This window comes from Triticum dicoccoides, chromosome 5B (assembly GCF_002162155.2).
Source record: "Triticum dicoccoides isolate Atlit2015 ecotype Zavitan chromosome 5B, WEW_v2.0, whole genome shotgun sequence".
Taxonomy (NCBI): domain Eukaryota; kingdom Viridiplantae; phylum Streptophyta; class Magnoliopsida; order Poales; family Poaceae; genus Triticum; species Triticum dicoccoides.
In genome coordinates this window covers 331215293-331231864 of record NC_041389.1, presented here as the reverse complement: position 1 = coordinate 331231864, position 16572 = coordinate 331215293, and the positions used below count along the sequence as shown (strand labels likewise).

The following is a 16572-nucleotide window of genomic DNA, read 5'->3' as shown; positions in this document are numbered from 1 at the left end:
CATGTGGGCATGCTTGTCTGGGACAACGTGTTCACATATTTGTAGTAGAACCAGCTCATGTTTTGGAGCTTGCTATCGTAGTTCATCTTCCGAGAATCCCGCAACGTCATCTCGTCGATCTGTGTTGCAAACTTTCATTTTTCTTCCTAGACTCGATGGGTCTGGAATATTCTGACACCAACCAGATCTGAATCTCAGGCAGATATGATGGTTGGAACATTTCCCCAAGAACTATAATATTGGTTCCTCGATAACTGGTAAAGTGGATGTCGTGGCCAGCACCACCCAGCCGAAAGACCTATTATTGTAGTATCTTGATTGAAGAAGTTGGCCACCTCCCCATAGGGATTTCGTAGGATTTACTCCCTAGTTGCCCCTATGGATTTTTGTGTTCCCGAAGTCCGACCTTTTTACTTGATGTTTTAGATATCAAACCATATCTATGAATGGGTTACACTAGCACATCAAGGAGAACATTAGAAGCGGAGTGCTAAATGTCTCTCGGTCGATCATCCAGATTTTATTTTCTTGGCCCCGCCAAGGGTGAAATCTGAGAAGGTGTTATCTTCCTTTGCATCTGCATCCTCCATCACCATTCATCATGGTAGTAAGTTGTGTTACTGGACCCTTGACACGGATGTTGGTAAAACCTTGATGATTATGGAATTGCTCAAGTTCTTGAGAGCACGCGCAAGTGCTAGGTTTGATCGTCGGCATTAACTGTATAGCGCTCTCAGTTTCCTCGATTATGCTATAACCAGTCCAATAGTGGGATAACTCTCTATTGTTGGGTTCTTCCCCAGTTACCAGAATCATTCCCAGCATTTGCATTTTGTTCCCAGCTTGCACCACCAATGTGCCATTCTACCATGGGTCTCTTCCATTTCCGGTGATAAGCAAATTCATCCATTACGTTGTCTTCAACAAGGTAATCCACATCATCCAAGTCCGAGTATGCCATTCTACCGACCCCCTCCAAATGATCGCTTGTGATTGCCTTAGGCTGGTATAAAGAGTTTCAATGATCTTTGAATCAAAGGTAATTCTTTTTGCCACTTAAGGGGATAATCTACGAATCACCCTCCTTCAGGATGTTTCGTCGTGGTATCATGGCAACTCAACTCCTCGCTACGTGGACAATCGTTTACCACCTTCTTAAGTGTGAAATTGTTGTCCACCTAGTGAACCTTCGTCATCCGTTTCTTTCCACCCCTCTTGATGTGTATCTCGTGTCTCAACCCGAGAGATGGTCCTATGTCTCATTCCGTGAGTTGTTCGATCTTCGAGAAGATCGACCCTTCTAGAGTCTCCTTCTTCCCTCCATGTCATGTTGACAGGATTTCTCAGAGCAAGACTTCAAGACAATGATGGTGAATGAATCAACGTTCAACTGAAGTGCACCCTGGATCATGAAGATTATACTAGTTGCGTTTACCCTTCACCTTACCCTACGCTTGAATCTCGAGACGAGATTCTTGTTTAGTGGGGGTGAGTTGTCACATCCCTAGCTGCTGGTAGTGCTCTAGGCTAGCTTCATGTGTGCATCATGTCTATATTTTCGAAACTTGAACTGAGGAATTTTGGAAGCCTCAAAAACTTAAATAAAAGAGGGGCAAAAACCCTAGAAATCTCATTCATTGCTCCAAAATGCTCTTCTTAAATGTTTGATAATTTTTGGTAAGGGTTCTGGTCCCAACCAAAATATTGAACATTTTTAAGGAATTATTTTTGGGACTTTGGATTTAATTCATTAGCTATTTGAATTTGAATTATATTCATATAATTAGAATATAATTTCAAATACCCCTGAAATATTTTATAAGCTTTTGGAAGAGTCCATCTAGCAATATAAAATATTCAGAGGAGTTTTTGGCATTGTTTGAATTATTTTAAATTCAAAACAGTGGCAAAATAAATTAAATAAAACAAAACAGAAATAAAAGACAGAGGAGAGAAACCTTACCTGGACTTACCTCTGCAGCCCACCAGGCCCACCTGGCCAGCCCAGCCCATCTCCACCCCCCCTGTCGTCTTCCTCCCTGCCAGGAGGACAGACACCGCGACGCCGCCGCGCGCGCCACCTCCTGCTTCCCATGGCCACCTCCTGCTTCCTCCCCGAGCCCTCTAACGACGCCACGGAGTCGTTCCCGACCGCTATCCCTCTCTCTGCTCGCTCTGGCTCTCTCCCTCTCTCGATTTGGAGCACCACCGAGAGCCACCGGAGGGCGCCGCCGTCGCATCCATAGCCACCGGCCACCCCTCGCCCTTCCGATGAGCTCAGGAGCTCCGTCCCGACCCCATGAAGATCCACCACGACGCATGCGACGCCGGGTGCCCTGTAGCCACGCCATCACCGCCATCTTCATCGCCACGGCCGGCAATCGCCGCCGTTCGATTCGCCGCCGACAGGACGTCCCCGAGCCCACTTAGCGTCTCGTCCGACTCCCCGTGAGCTCCTCTTCTCTTCCCCTCACTCCCCGCACTTGATTTCGTTCCCTAGCTCCATCTTCCACCACGGCCGAAGCTCGCCGCCGCCGTGCCTCGTCGCCGTCGTGGCCAGAGCCACTAGAGCTCCCACCTGAGTGCACCATCGTGCTCAGAACGTCTCCATGAGCCCGTTGCCTGCCGCAGCTCGCCCTCTCGTGCCCCCTGGTGGTCGCCCATGTCTCACCCGAGCTCCGGCGGCCGCAACCGAGCTCGCCGCCGTCGACTCCGGCCACCCCAGGCCCGGAGACCACGACCATCCGACGCGCCATCGCGCCAGCTCTCCGTAGAGCCAAAGGGCGCACCGAACGGTGCAGTATAGACGAAACCCGAGCCACCCCGGTGCGTCTCCGTCGCGTTTTGGGTCGTCACCGGCGAAACTCCGGCGACTGCCGATGTGGCACGCTTAATTAGTATTAATGACCCAACTATTAAACCCACAGCCACTGACAGTGGGCCCCCACCCCTGGTCAAACCCCAGTCAGCACTGGGTTTGACCGGGATTAGGTCCTGTGTCACTGACGTGTGGCCCCCACACGTCAGGTTTGACCCGAGCCAGCCCAGTTGACCCTGCTGACGTCACTGTGACGTGGTGCTGACGCCATAATCATTTCTGGATTTAATATTATTCAGGAAATTCCAGAAAATGCCTAAAACTTCAATAAATCATAGAAATTCAACCGTAGCTCCAAATTAAATAATTTATATATGAAAAATTATCAGAAAAATTCAAGGAATCCATCTGTACCATTTTCATGCATGTCAGAACAACTTATAGCTGCTGTTTAGCACAAATCAATTAAATGGCATTTGAATAATCACATATGGAGTTTGAATTTGAATATTATATTCAAACCAACTTCATTTAATCTGTTGCTAGTTGCATTAGCTCAAAACACATTCATATTGCCATGTCATGAGCATGCATCATATTATGCATTGCATTGATTGTGTTCCTTTCTGTGTTGCCGGTATTTGTCCCCTCTCGATAGACGCGATACCGATGATGTGATCGTTGACACTGATGAAGACTCAATGTTATCTTCAGAAGTGCCAGGCAAGCAAAACCCCCTTGTTCATTCCGATACAATCCCACTCTCTCGCTCTTGCTCTCTTTTACTGCATTAGGACAACAACGATTCATCTGTTACCTGCTGCGGTAGCTGAACCCCTTTATCCTTTGCATGACATGTCATTGCCACAGTAAATAGATGAAACCCACTAGCATGAGTAGGAGTTGTTTGAGCCCTGTTGTGCCTACTCATTCATGCTTGTTTGTCATGCCTGCTACTGCTTAGAGTCGAGTCAGGTCTGATTCATCCGGGATGAATCAGAGGTGTGTGAACATGTCCTACTGTGTGTGAGCTAAGTGTGTGAACACGATTTGGTAAAGGTAGCGGTGAGAGGCCATGTAGGAGTACATGGTGGGTTGTCTCATTGCAGCCGTCCTCAGGAACTGAGTTCTGTGTTTGTGATCCATGATTCAGCTACTACCACGCATTGGGCCCGAAACCAATGGACCCTCTCGGCTTCTTAATCACCCTTGTCCTCTGTCCAGGAGTTGCAAGTAGTTTCTGGTGTTTGTAGTATGCTGGAGGCCGTGCGCAACGCTGACCGTAGGGGTGGGCTGTGATGCGGTAGGCACGTGGCCGGGTAAACCGGGCGCCCGTTTGGTGTCACGGAACCCTGTTCACATCGTTTGGGGCTGTGAGCGAAACTCCGGCCGGATCTCCTCATGGATGGAACCCGAATAGGCGATAAACCTGGACTAGAGACTCGAGTGTTTAGGCAGGCCGTGGCCGACACCCACGTTGGGCTTCCGCTTGAAGGTTGCCGAGTACATGTCGTGTAAACGGCGGTAAGTGGTGAGAGCGTGTATGAAGAAGTACACCCCTGCAGGGTTAACATCATCTATTCGAATAGCCGTGTCCGCGGAAAAGGACTTCTGGGTTGCTTATATCAGTTCATAGACAAGTGAAAGTGGATACTCTAAAATACGCAAGATAAGCGTGAGTGCTATGGATGGCGTTCTCGTAGGGAGACGGGAGCGGATCCATAGTGGTGTATTGATATGGTGAATATGTTGACTCGTGTGCGCCACCTCAAAAGAGTTACTTGCAGTCGTAGTTCAGGATAGCCACCGAGTCAAAGCTGGCTTGCTGCAGTTAAACCCCACCATCCCTTTGTTAATAATGATGCATATGTAGATAGTTCTGATGTAAGTCTTGCTGGGTACATTTGTACTCACGTTTGCCTATTTTATGTTTTTGCAGAGAGACTTCAGTCTCACTAGTATTTCCGCGTGGTCTTCGACGTTTAGCTTGTTACCTCAGCTACGATCTTGTGCCTCGGCAGAATTTGGTAGATAGTCAGGCTTCTCAGCCTTTTTCATTTATAGATGTCTGTACTCAGACATGATAGCTTCCGCTTGTGCTTTGTTTTGTATGCTCTGAATGTTGGGTCATGTGACCCATGTTTGTAATATCTCGCTCCTCAGAGCCTATTGATAAATTACTTGAGTCATAGAGTCATGTTGTGATGCCATATTGTATTTGCACATATCGAGCATATTGTGTGTATGTTATTGAAATGCTTGGTATGTGTGGGATCTGACCATCTAGTTGTTTATCTTTAGTAGCCTCTCTTACCGGGAAATGTCTCCTAGTGTTTCCACCGAGCCATGGTAGCTCGCTACCGCTCCGGAACACTTAGGCTGGCCGGCATGTGTCCTTCTTCGTTCCTGTGTCTGTCCCTTCGGGGAAATGTCACGCGATGAATACCGGAGTCCTGTTAGCCTGCTACAGCCCGGTTCACCAGAGTCCTGCTAGCCCAATGCTACAGCCTGGATTCACTCGCTGATGACCGACACGTTCGATGCTGGGTCATGGATGCCTGTCCCTGTAAGTCTGTGCCACTTTGGGTTTACGACTAGCCATGTCAGCCCGGGCTCCTTATCATATGGATGCTAGCGACACTGTCATATACGTGTGCCAAAAGGCGCAAACGGTCCCGGGCTAAGGTAAGGCGACACCCGTGGGAATACCGTGCGTGAGGCTGCAAAGTGATATGAGGTGTTACATGCTAGATCGATGTGGCATTGAGTCGGGGTCCTGACAGAGAGGAAGAAAGCGGATGGGAACAGTACGTTGTGGGGTGGGATTGGGGGTGGAAGGAAAAGGTGGTTCCTCATCAACATGCGTTCGCGCTAAGCCATCTTTGAAATGGACACCTGTAAAGTGTGACGTGGTAGGTGCCTTTGCGCCAAGATTCGGGTTTGTGGTGGAATGGCCGGATAAGCGCCGAATCGCTATAGAACTATAGTAGTCTCCATTCTATAGCACTTCGGTACTATTCGTTTCTAAATATTTGTCTTTTTAGAGATTTCAAATTGACTATCACATACGGATATATATAGACATATTTTAGAGTGTAGATTCACTCATTTTGCTTTATATGTAGTCATTTGTTGAAATATCTAGAAAACAACACTAAAATAGTGATATAAATGCTCTTATATTTCTTTATCGATGGAGTAATTTATAAAGCTGGACGCTTCTTTGTCGGGCAGAAAAGAAAAAATCACACCATTTGCTGCGGCCGTCCTCCTTGGGTTCGGCACGTGACTTTTTGTGCGAACCGTTCGCTTTCTCCCTTCCCTTGTCGCTCGGAACTTGGGAATCCGGAAGCTATTCTAGAGAAATCGGGAATCCCCTGCTCGTCGGCCCCGCAGTCTCGCTCCGTCCTCCCGCGACCTCCTACCCCCATCCGCCCAAGGAAGCGAGATTGCTACTCCGGCCCCAAGTGAAGATCCATCCGGCCGTAGTTCCTTCTTTTGTTGTTGGTAAGAAAGCCCTAGCTTTCTTTGGATCCATGTTCTTCTCGCTCTCATTTCAGCGGCCGCCAATGTCTATTTAGTATGTACCCTGACGAACTGGTCATAGTACTAATAACAGGAGCAGGCTTATTTTCATGAAAAATATGGGGGTTCAATTGATTGATTGAAACAATCCACATCCCCTGATCATCTGATTCTTGTGCAATCCCCTCAGCAAGGTCCTAATGTTTGGGCAGACTGCGGGGCTGGGTCTCAGTTTTATGCAAGTTGGGAACATTTTTAACCTTGGATTGACTATCAGTTAGAAATAAAATAGAAATCTTGGTGGCTGAATTTGCAATTCGAATTGCCCTTTTAGCTAAAGTTGGTACTGCGGTTCGAAATACTTCGAAAGATCGTAGTATTATTTTGGGGGCCAACTAGACCAGAGGTTACACATCCTAACCAATGTTTTTGCATTAAATTACTGATTTGATGTGTGGGACTATGGAGTTTTTGTAAAAAGCTTCCTACTTGTAATAGTGGCACCTCTAATTAATGCCTTCCTGCTTAATTATTGCAAATTATCCAGTTGAATCGTTTCGTAATTGAGCACCTGAAAGGGGATGTGAATTTTGATGCTTCCTGTGCCGGGTAACTGAAGTGTTGTTCAAAGTTGGACGCTTGTAGCTAAACTGCTTCATCAGCAACCTGAATAGATTCGTCCTCATCGCTTTGTCACTTTGTTTGCTGTTTTGCATTTGATGAACAGACAGCAATGGATATAGATGATGTGATCTGCAACTTGCGTGTTGTTGGCATGCCAACCAAGAGTGCTATATACACATGGGGATATAACCAGAGTGGCCAGACTGCACGCAAGGGCAAGGAGCGCCACCTGAGGATCCCCAAGAGCCTACCTCCCAAACTATTCACCTGTAGGGATGGCGAGAACCTCAGATGGATTGATATTGCATGTGGCCGTGCGCACACTGCTGCAGTAGTTTCTGACGGATCACTCTTCACCTGGGGTAGGTCCATCTTTACTAAATCTTGTATATTGCGGAGTGTTAGATAACCATCAAGCGGGAGTGTTGCCATTAATGCCATGCCATCGCTGTTATATTTGGATCTGAAATATTGTAGTTGAGTTATTATCCCTGATGATTTTTACCATCGGGGCCAGTGGCGGTGCTACATGCGCATGGCCCACCCAGCTCTGGAGCATTTCATCATATTACAGCCAGACCATGAGCCGTAGAATGCCATCCTTGAGTACTCTTGCAGCCTGGCCCACCCAGCCCATCCAGTTTTTTGGTGCAAGCTCTGCCACTAGTCAGTGCTACATGCTTGGAGAAGTTCCTGCCTAGTAGTGAATGGACTATACTATTCATGGATACTTGGCACATCATACTCGCTAGGCATTTTGAGACCAGTCTCACCAATTTTATTTATCTCCTTTTAACTGGCTAGTCGGTTGTTCTTCTGTGTCGCGATATGGATTGCGTGTAGGTGATAATCATGATAGGCAGGAGGCCGTGGACCAGTACCCTTGCGGTGTCCTGTCGGCGGAGCTGTGATAGCAGAAGTTGCACAAGGGACAGGGCATCCAAATTATGGGAGGCAGAAGCAGAGAAATAGAGATCGGTGATTAGACTTTGTAGCTTGATTCATAAGAACGGTGGCTGCCTCGTTATATAGAGGTTGTCCTTACTCATATGACTCAGAAGCAAAGTTGGACTTAGGACTCTTCCCTATGCTAAACGTGCAGCTACTAAGACACCATATAGGACAAGGACTCGAGCTGAAGGCATCTAGATCATGCTGCAACCGAGTAGTACTAGGATTCCTTGGCCCTCTCAGCTGGAGGTCTGGAAGCATGGTGCCTCCTCTGATAACATGACATTCTGATAGTTATTATGTAATATTTTTCCGATTCCACCCTACTGTGCAACCTTTTTGTGTCTATAATTTGGTAGAAAGTACCAAGTATATGTGAACATGATTAGAAATCTTCCAAAAGCAGATTACATTTGACTTAAAATGTACAGGTGCAAATGACTTTGGCCAGTTGGGAGATGGGACAGAGGAGAGTGCAAAGGAACCTAAAAAGGTCAATGCACTGGCGACTGAGTTTGTGAAATCGGTGTCCTGTGGTGCACACTGTACAGCTGCTATTGCTGAACCTCGAGAAAATGATGGCTCAATATCGAGAAGCAGGTTATGGGTTTGGGGACAAAATCAGGTTTGCCTAAATTAATTGTACTGCTGAATCTGTCCCTTGTAGATTGAGAACCAACTTGTAACACAAAAATAGTTAGCATTTGTGTTTGAATGATCCTTGCAGGGCTCAGATTACCCTCGCCTATACTGGGGTGCTTTTGCACCAAACACGGTAAAGTTCAATTACACTGGATCAATTATGTCGCACAGTTCAAGTAGATTCATGAGACCGAATGTTTGTGTACTCAAACATTGCAGCCTTCTTTTTTAGTCCTGTTTATTTGATGTTTCCTCTTAGTTTACCCTGTTTCATCTGTCCAGAAGTAAACATGATAAGTTATGCCAACTATATGCATAGATACATTTCACCATATAGGAAAGTATTTATTCAAATCCCCCGTGGTCTTGATCCTTAATTTCCTGTATGAAGCTGAACACCAAATGTTTAAACAATACTCATGTGCTGATATGTTTTTTCGTGTTGTCCATGAACTATTTGTTCCCCCAGTGACAAATGTCTATGGTGGACTTGGAAACTTCACCTAGTTTGCCAAATTAGATCTCTAGTAGAATTTGTACTTCCCACCTAGCAGGTTATATGCTTGTATGCTGTTTTCACGTGCCCCTGAAAGTGTTTCTTTTTCTTAATAAACCTGACAGTTATGGAAAACCAGATGATGGTAAACCCTAAAATTCATCTACTGCTAGGAAAGTAAAGAGAGGGTGCAAGGGAATAACTATTGCTTTGCTTTTTAGCTCGGGGTGCAAATTTATTATATGGCCTGTGTTACTTGCCTAGGAGGGGGGATCAACTTGGGGGATAAGCTGACAGATTTAAGGGTCCCTGCTGGAGATGCTCTAATAGCACCCAAAATGAATAATAGTAACTGTTGGCAGATTTAAATGTTACTGACACTGTTTTTTAATGTATGTTTGAGGTGATATCGTGGCACTGAAAATATCAGTCATACATTCACAGGTAATTCGGCAGGTTTCTTGTGGAGCTGTTCATGTGGTGGCCCTATCGGATGATGGCCTGCTGCAAGCATGGGGTAATGTTTCATGTTAAAAGTCTTGTCCATCTTCTGTCCGCATGTTTTACTTGTAAATTCTTAGGAAAGACGTACTGGTCTACATACTAGACTGAAACTTTGGATGTTGGTGCTAGCTTTGTCAATCGCTAGTGACCAAGGTTCTCAGAATCAGATCAGAACTGTATGGTAAGATCGCAAATCGTAGGATCAATAACTGTTAGAATCTAAAATTGTAGTAGAATCAGTTCAATCAGTTTAGACCGTGAAGTCGTAGAATCGTACAACAAAATCGCTGTTCACAACCTTGATTAGTGACCGTAACTCGAGGTTTAATATACAAGATAGCTTATCGTGACTGTTATTTCTTTTATTGAAACATGCAACATGAGCCAGTTCTTCCATCAAAACGGGAGCCAGTTCTTAAGTTATTTCATTTCTCACTATTAACAAGATATATACTATTTTCTTACTAGCCAGGCTACAATGAGTATGGTCAGCTTGGCAGAGGTTGTACTTCTGAAGGATTGCAGGGAGCTCGTGTATTAAATGCTTATGCAAGGTTCCTTGATGACACACCCGAGCTAGTGAAGATTGTTAGAGTATCATGTGGAGAGTACCATGCAGCAGCTATATCAGAAAACGGGGAGGTGTAAGTCATCTCAAAGGATGCTGTTCTCTGCTGTTAGTGGAAGTGGTGTGGTTTCTTCAGTTGGCAAAATGGAAGAGCTTGATTTATGATGAGCTAACCATGACTAACAGCTGTGAAGCAAACATTGCACAATGGTTATCTTTTAGCTTAGTGTCATGTGATCTAATAAGTGGCATCGATACGGTCAAAAGCAGTTTTGCTATTACTTAAATCACTGCACTTCTCCACATCTTAAAGCAAAATAAATGTGTCACATACTTTATGGCTAGAAGCTGCAAAGTATAACATCATGACTTGTCTATTGGTTTACTGAATTCTGTGTGAACTATCTTGGATTTTATCTTGTACTCCCCCCGTTTCCAAATAGATATAGTTTAATAAACCATGCTTGGAATGCTTTAGATTTTTCATATGAAAAAGGCAACAGTACTTGTCATAAAAAATTACTCAAATATAATTTCTATAACTTCTGCTGATATATATTGGAAAGAAGTAATGGTAAAAGTGCGTGCTGGAGTATGTTTTAATTATAAATGGCATCATTTGGAGACATTGCAGTACAGGTTGGAGCATGTTCTTTTGAAAGCCTTCATGTGAAGTCAGTCTGTTGTAACAGCTTCTGATCTTCAGCCTTTCATCTTGTAGGCCCATTTATTTCTAGTTGTAAATACCTTTGGTTTTTGCAGGTATACATGGGGACTTGGAAGCCTGGGGCAGCTTGGGCATCGTTCACTTCAGTCTGGAGATAAGGAGCTGATCCCAAGGCGAGTTGTTGCCCTTGAAGGGATAGTAACTAGGGATGTGTCTTGTGGTGGGGTTCACTCTTGTGCTGTAACGGAAGGTGGAGCCCTCTACGGTTGGGGTGGAGGACATGTGGGCCAACTGGGGCTTGGACCTCAGAACGGTTTCTTTTCATGCGCTCTTAATGGATCCGACATGCTACTTCGTAACATTCCAGTCCTGGTCATACCATCAGGTGTCCGGCTTGTTACTTGTGGTCACTCGCACACACTTGTATCTATGAAAGATGGACGTATATATGGATGGGGCTATAATAGTTATGGTCAGGCAGCTAATGAGAAATCTACTTATGCTTGGTACCCTTCTCCGGTTGATTGGTAGGCTGCCTACTTCCATCTCTCTTTTTTGAGTGTGAAATGTGTAACTATTCTTAGTAGTTGATTAGCACATTATGCGAAGTCTGAAATCTTTTTCTGCGGTGTAGGTGTGTTGGAGAGGTGAGAAGACTTGCTGCAGGTGGCGGGCATTCAGCTGTGTTAACTGATGCATCGTCCTTAAAAGAACTATGCGAGTTTAAGCTAGCAGAGACTGTAAATAGGTCGAACGCTCGGCTAATAGAAGATGTTGCATCACGAACCGGGGCTGATGCATTGGCACGCCTGTGTGAGAAATTAAGGTATGGACACTTTCTTTTTGGCTCATATTAGTGTTTTGTGTGGCTGAATTCTCATGCAATCTGTTCTGCGATCCAGTACAAAAAGGGGGTGAGAGTACTTAAGCACAATCTATTTGTGCGAGCCAATTTACAAGAACTAGAGCAAGCATATGTCTAGTAAAGTGCATAGTCTGCCAAGGATAAGTTTCTGGAACAGACGGAAATGAGACGTTGCTTTTTTGTCTACTAAAGTGCATAGTTTTTTGGAACAGCCTTTCTTTTACGGTCTCCTGATTTATTTATTTTTGTGCATCGGCGTTTCTTATTATTGGCATTTTGCAGGGAACATTTGGTTGAGCAAGGAGACTCTGAACTTATGGAAATGCACATGGTTGAAGAGATCGAGGCCAAAGCCGGGTAGACTCGTAGTGAATAGATGTGGTCCTGGTTCCATTTGCCATACACATTGATTCAAGCATTGGCGCTGTTGTATTATTTCACGGGAAGTAGCAATTGTTTTCTGCTTGCCTGAAACCTCATTGGTGGTCTCCCAAGTGTGTAACAAAGGAGTGGAGGCTCCGTGTATCATGAACTTCCAAGCCTAAACATGTATACGTTGGGAACTGCATGAAACTATACCTGCAAACTAGAAGGTCGGTAAATTCGATAAGCCGCACAACTTCGTGCTTTATTGTTCAACAACTTCGTGCTTTATTGTTCAAATGTTAGGATATGGCGGTTGTTCGTTTTCAAGTGGTGATAACTGTGGTACTGTCTCCGATGGCTTGATCGAGAGCATCTTCGGGACGGTGTACTTGAAGCATTGTCTTAAGTTTGTCGACTAATACCCATTCATGGGCTCCAAGACCTACGAGCCGAATGGAATGAGCGGAAGGCGGCGTGGTTCTACCTCTCTTGCCCTAGATCCCGTCTTCACTTAACCATGTCAGTTGCTTGGGATGATGCCTTGGTGGTACACAAGCAAGTGTCGTGGACAGAGCCTTCATTTGCCTGTGGGTGGAAGATTTGGTAGTCATCTGAGTGAGGGGCAAGAGGAGTGTGTGAGACATGTTAGAAGATGGTGTTGTTGGCAGCAGCGTTCCCGTTTGGATTCCTTAGCCTTGCTGAGCTGATATTTCATCCTTCACTTTGATAGCAGCGTTCCTGTATGAGATGGCAGCTGAGTGGACCTTTCACACATGCTGAGTACTCCGTCCCAAAATAAGTGTCTCAACTTTAGTTTGTACTAAAGTTTAGACACTTATTTTGAGACGGAGGGAATACATGAGGTATGGCAAAGGTGGCGGCGAAGATTGTGTGCCATAGTTTAGCGGTGAAATGTCTCAAGTTGGTGCTCCCTCCTCACCATGATCCACGACTCGGACCATAGGGTGCCCTCGCCATGGGGTGCTTTGCACACCTGGCGACTCCTTCCATGCTCGCAGTGATGTCTCTGACATCGAAATGGTTTGGGTCGGTGATTCCTAGAGTTGTGCTAGGCTTGTGTTTTGACAACGTGAAGCCCTCAAAAGCCTTTGAAGAAAGTGGAGTCGAGACTTGTTGCTAAAGAGGCCGAGGTGGTCCTAAAGGAAATTTCCGGTCACCAAGCCGTGGTTGAAGAGAAGACGAAGTCCCCAATCATTGACCTAAAGGCACTTGATCTTCTGATGCCGCATATGGGAGGCATTATTCACTTGGTGCTTGGACGCTTTTGTGAGGTGGAGATTGTGCCCCGCCCTCAACGTTTGAGGCTGGGGCTTTGATAAGTTTCGCTGGACCCAAGTCGGCGGGGAGCCCTTTGGAGCGAACGCCCTCGGAGATGGTGGGGATTGATGATGATGGTGATGGACTTATTTAGTACGTCCTTCCTTACGAGAACACATTACAAGAGCAAGTGTCTAGTAAGGGCCTCTTTCTGTTAAGCTTTGCTTACATGGTCATCATGTTTCCCGGGTGATACTCTCCAAGCCGTCCGCTTGGTGGATGCTTGTCTTTACATTTGTCCATCTTGTTTTCTTATCTCAACCCTTTGGCTTATCCGATCATGTGCAACTGGAACTACATGCTCGTTCACACCGCAACTACAATTGTGCACATGTATATAGTTGCACATTGTTTGTGTACCAGGCTATCAACATGCATTTGTAGTTGCACTCCGGCCTGCAACGACATGTCTGTCGACCACCCGCAAACTGTAGTTGCATGCCTGCCATGTACGTGAAACTACATGTCCACCGATCATGCGTTACCAGAGTTGCACACCTGTGCATCTATGCACAACAACAGTTGCATGCCCACCAGCTGTGTGCAACTACATTTCTACCAGCGGCGCGCAGCAACAGTTGCACACCCACACACGTGTGTGTAACTACATGTACACCAACCACGTGCAACTACACTTGCATGCTTGCCCAAAAATGTATTTTTTGTAAAGTAACATACAATAAAAATCAATAAAATAAAGTAAATAAGAGGACAAAATAAAAGTGAAAGAAGAGGAGGAGGAAGAAGAATATGTTGTGAGTTGGATGAGATTTAGTTTGTTCTCGTCTAGAGGAGAGCTAGCGATAGGCCACATCCTTTTTTGAATGAGTTGCTACATATGGGGATTGCACATGCTCACACCCTCACTTCCTCCACTTCACAATGTAGTGCATACATATTCTTTTTAGAACTCAAACTTTACAAACTTTGACCAGGTTCGCAGAAAATACTATTATACATGTTTGGTATTTTTTTTTCTTGGGTGATATATGTTTGGTATTATAGATATAAATAATTGTTATGTTAAATTTGATTAAAATTTGACTTCTAAAAAATCTATAAGCACGGGTGTGCCCCCACGCTACTACTACTTAGCTGTAGCATGGGCCCTGCACTATTACTGTTAATTTCATCGTCAATCACTTCTTACATGTCACCTTCGGCCTTTCCGGGAGAATGTCACCTAGCTTTGTGAAAGGCGTGAGGTCCTGACCCTGTAGTTGTATGCGAGTCTCCATGTCATCCCGCGTTTGTGGGTCGGCGAAGAACATTCCATCCTCTAGGAGAACATCTTTGTAGATGATTGGCGCAAGCGACTGCTGGATGCGATGGAACTCAACTCTGAGTTTATCATCAGGTTCGGATGCTAAGTTTGCGGCCCATTCACGGAGATGGGAATCGGCTCTAGTTGGCATGCGAAGTCTTTGATGATCTCTTGTGAACTCCGGCATGTGATGGATGACATATAATTCATCCCTCCTACTTGTTTCTGGTTGCTGGACGCAGCAAAAGTTAGTGTTATGGCCGAAACACAGCACACCCGTCCTGCGTTTTTTGGCCTGACGTTGCCTCCCCTAACTCTGAAGCCTAAGAGAGTAGTATCCAGAACACTCTTCATGTGAGTGTAGTCCTTCTCAGTGTTTTTGGACGAGTCCAAATTGAGAGCGTGGCATACTTGCGGGTACAGAACGATAAGGATGCATCACTCACTATGCAAAATAAATTAACCTCCATAGATGGAAATGCATTACTGAAATGTACGAAAGGATGTGTATAGTGGCTAGCGAATGACTTACAAGGCACACGAATCATTTCCCTGTCCTTATTCGCCACCATGAAGTCTTCAAGGTACCTACTCACATCATCACTTCCACTCTGCCGGCCTTCAAGAAGTTCTCATACATGAAGTAGGGGTCTACTACCGCGATGGCCAAGATTTGCTCTTTTCTGACCACGTAGGATAAATGGAGTGCAAAAAGACGGACGGACGTAAAATCGAGCCGCCTCATGTGATACATCTCGAAGATGTAATCAAACCGCAGGAAAAAGATGTCCGCGGGGGATATGTCGACGAAGCCTAAGCCCTTCGGCACCTTAACCGCGTAAAGCGGGTATACCAGATCATTTGATCGGAGAAGACTCATTTCTTTCGACAACACATGGTCAAACAGGCTCCTGAAACCCTCAGTTGTACAACAAAGTGCATCTAGCGGTAGAATTGACCGACCCGATTTATGGAGCAGCAGTGCATTTCAGATCGGTCTCATGTCCTGAACCCGGACTGCTGGAGGCGGTTGGCTGTTGGAAGGTTTGGCAGCAACGCCTTTCTTCGATCTCCTCCTTTGCTTCTTCGCGGGTACAGGGTAGTGATCCTGGCAAATCCGTCCTGACCGCCACCCTCGCTGTGGTCGGGCTCAACATTGCACGATGCTCGGCTGGTTGATCCTGGGTGCAGGCATCTAGAGGTGTGTCATGGGAGGATTGCCTGAATAGAGACTTATTGCACTCAATAGGAGGACGTTCCTTCTCTGATATATCATCCATTTAAGTATCCCGATCATCACAGTCACGGTCGTAGCCTAAATCATATAGACCCATTCCTCCGTCATAACCAGTATTGATGTACTCGCCAGGGTCATCATCCTCCATGTCATACCATCCACAGGGTCGAAATGTTCAGCTTGATGTGCTCGCGCTACTACTAATATTTACCTGTAGCGCGGCTTTTGGACCTGCACTACTACCAGTAGTGCTGGTAAAAAAAAGCAGCGCCACTACTAGGTGGTTGCCTATAGGGGGTTCCCTAGTAGTGGGTGCTTCAGATATATGCAAGGTTCAGTGGCGGTGACTGCGGCTATAGGGCGCTGGTCCTTGGGGCTTGTGCACGAAGACTTTTCGGCTGTCATCGACAAGGTCAAGTTGGCTCCGGTAAGGGAGCGGCGACAATGGCGAGTCAGCGGATCGTTCTGACAGCAGTAGTGGGCATTGATGGTCTCGGAATCTCGATGCAATTTTGAGAGTTAAGGTTTTTGTGAATGTTAATAAGCTGCTTGTGAGGTTTGTGCCTATCACTCTAAAAGAGAGGAAAAATACCCGCTATCCTATGAAAAGCTCCCGGAGTTCTGTTTCTTTTGTGAATGTATGGGGCATGTGATTGAAGAATGCGGTGACGGAATACATGATCCGAGTACATGTGAGTGGGGTGAAT

At 45.7% G+C, this 16572-nt stretch overlaps 1 protein-coding gene across 1 annotated transcript; it reads left to right on the top strand.

Annotated features, from left to right (window-relative positions):
• The first annotated feature begins 6186 nt into the window (after positions 1–6186).
• On the top strand, positions 6187–12299 carry LOC119308731 (RCC1 and BTB domain-containing protein 1-like). Its single transcript, XM_037584868.1, has 9 exons — positions 6187–6325; positions 7071–7329; positions 8350–8543; positions 8646–8693; positions 9501–9573; positions 10033–10204; positions 10891–11322; positions 11430–11621; positions 11943–12299. The coding sequence occupies exons 2-9, from the start codon at positions 7077–7079 to the stop codon at positions 12019–12021; spliced, it is 1443 nt and encodes a 480-aa protein (XP_037440765.1). The 5' UTR covers positions 6187–6325; positions 7071–7076; the 3' UTR covers positions 12022–12299.
• The last annotated feature ends 4273 nt before the right edge of the window (positions 12300–16572 follow it).

Excerpts from the sequence above, each read along its gene's own strand:
- LOC119308731 (XM_037584868.1), top strand. The coding sequence starts at position 7,077 with ATGGATATAGATGATGTGATCTGCAACTTGCGTGTTGTTGGCATGCCA. Across the intron at positions 8,544-8,645 it reads GGGTTTGGGGACAAAATCAG|GGCTCAGATTACCCTCGCCT; the intron begins GTTTGCCTAAAT and ends TGATCCTTGCAG. Across the intron at positions 9,574-10,032 it reads TGGCCTGCTGCAAGCATGGG|GCTACAATGAGTATGGTCAG; the intron begins GTAATGTTTCAT and ends CTTACTAGCCAG.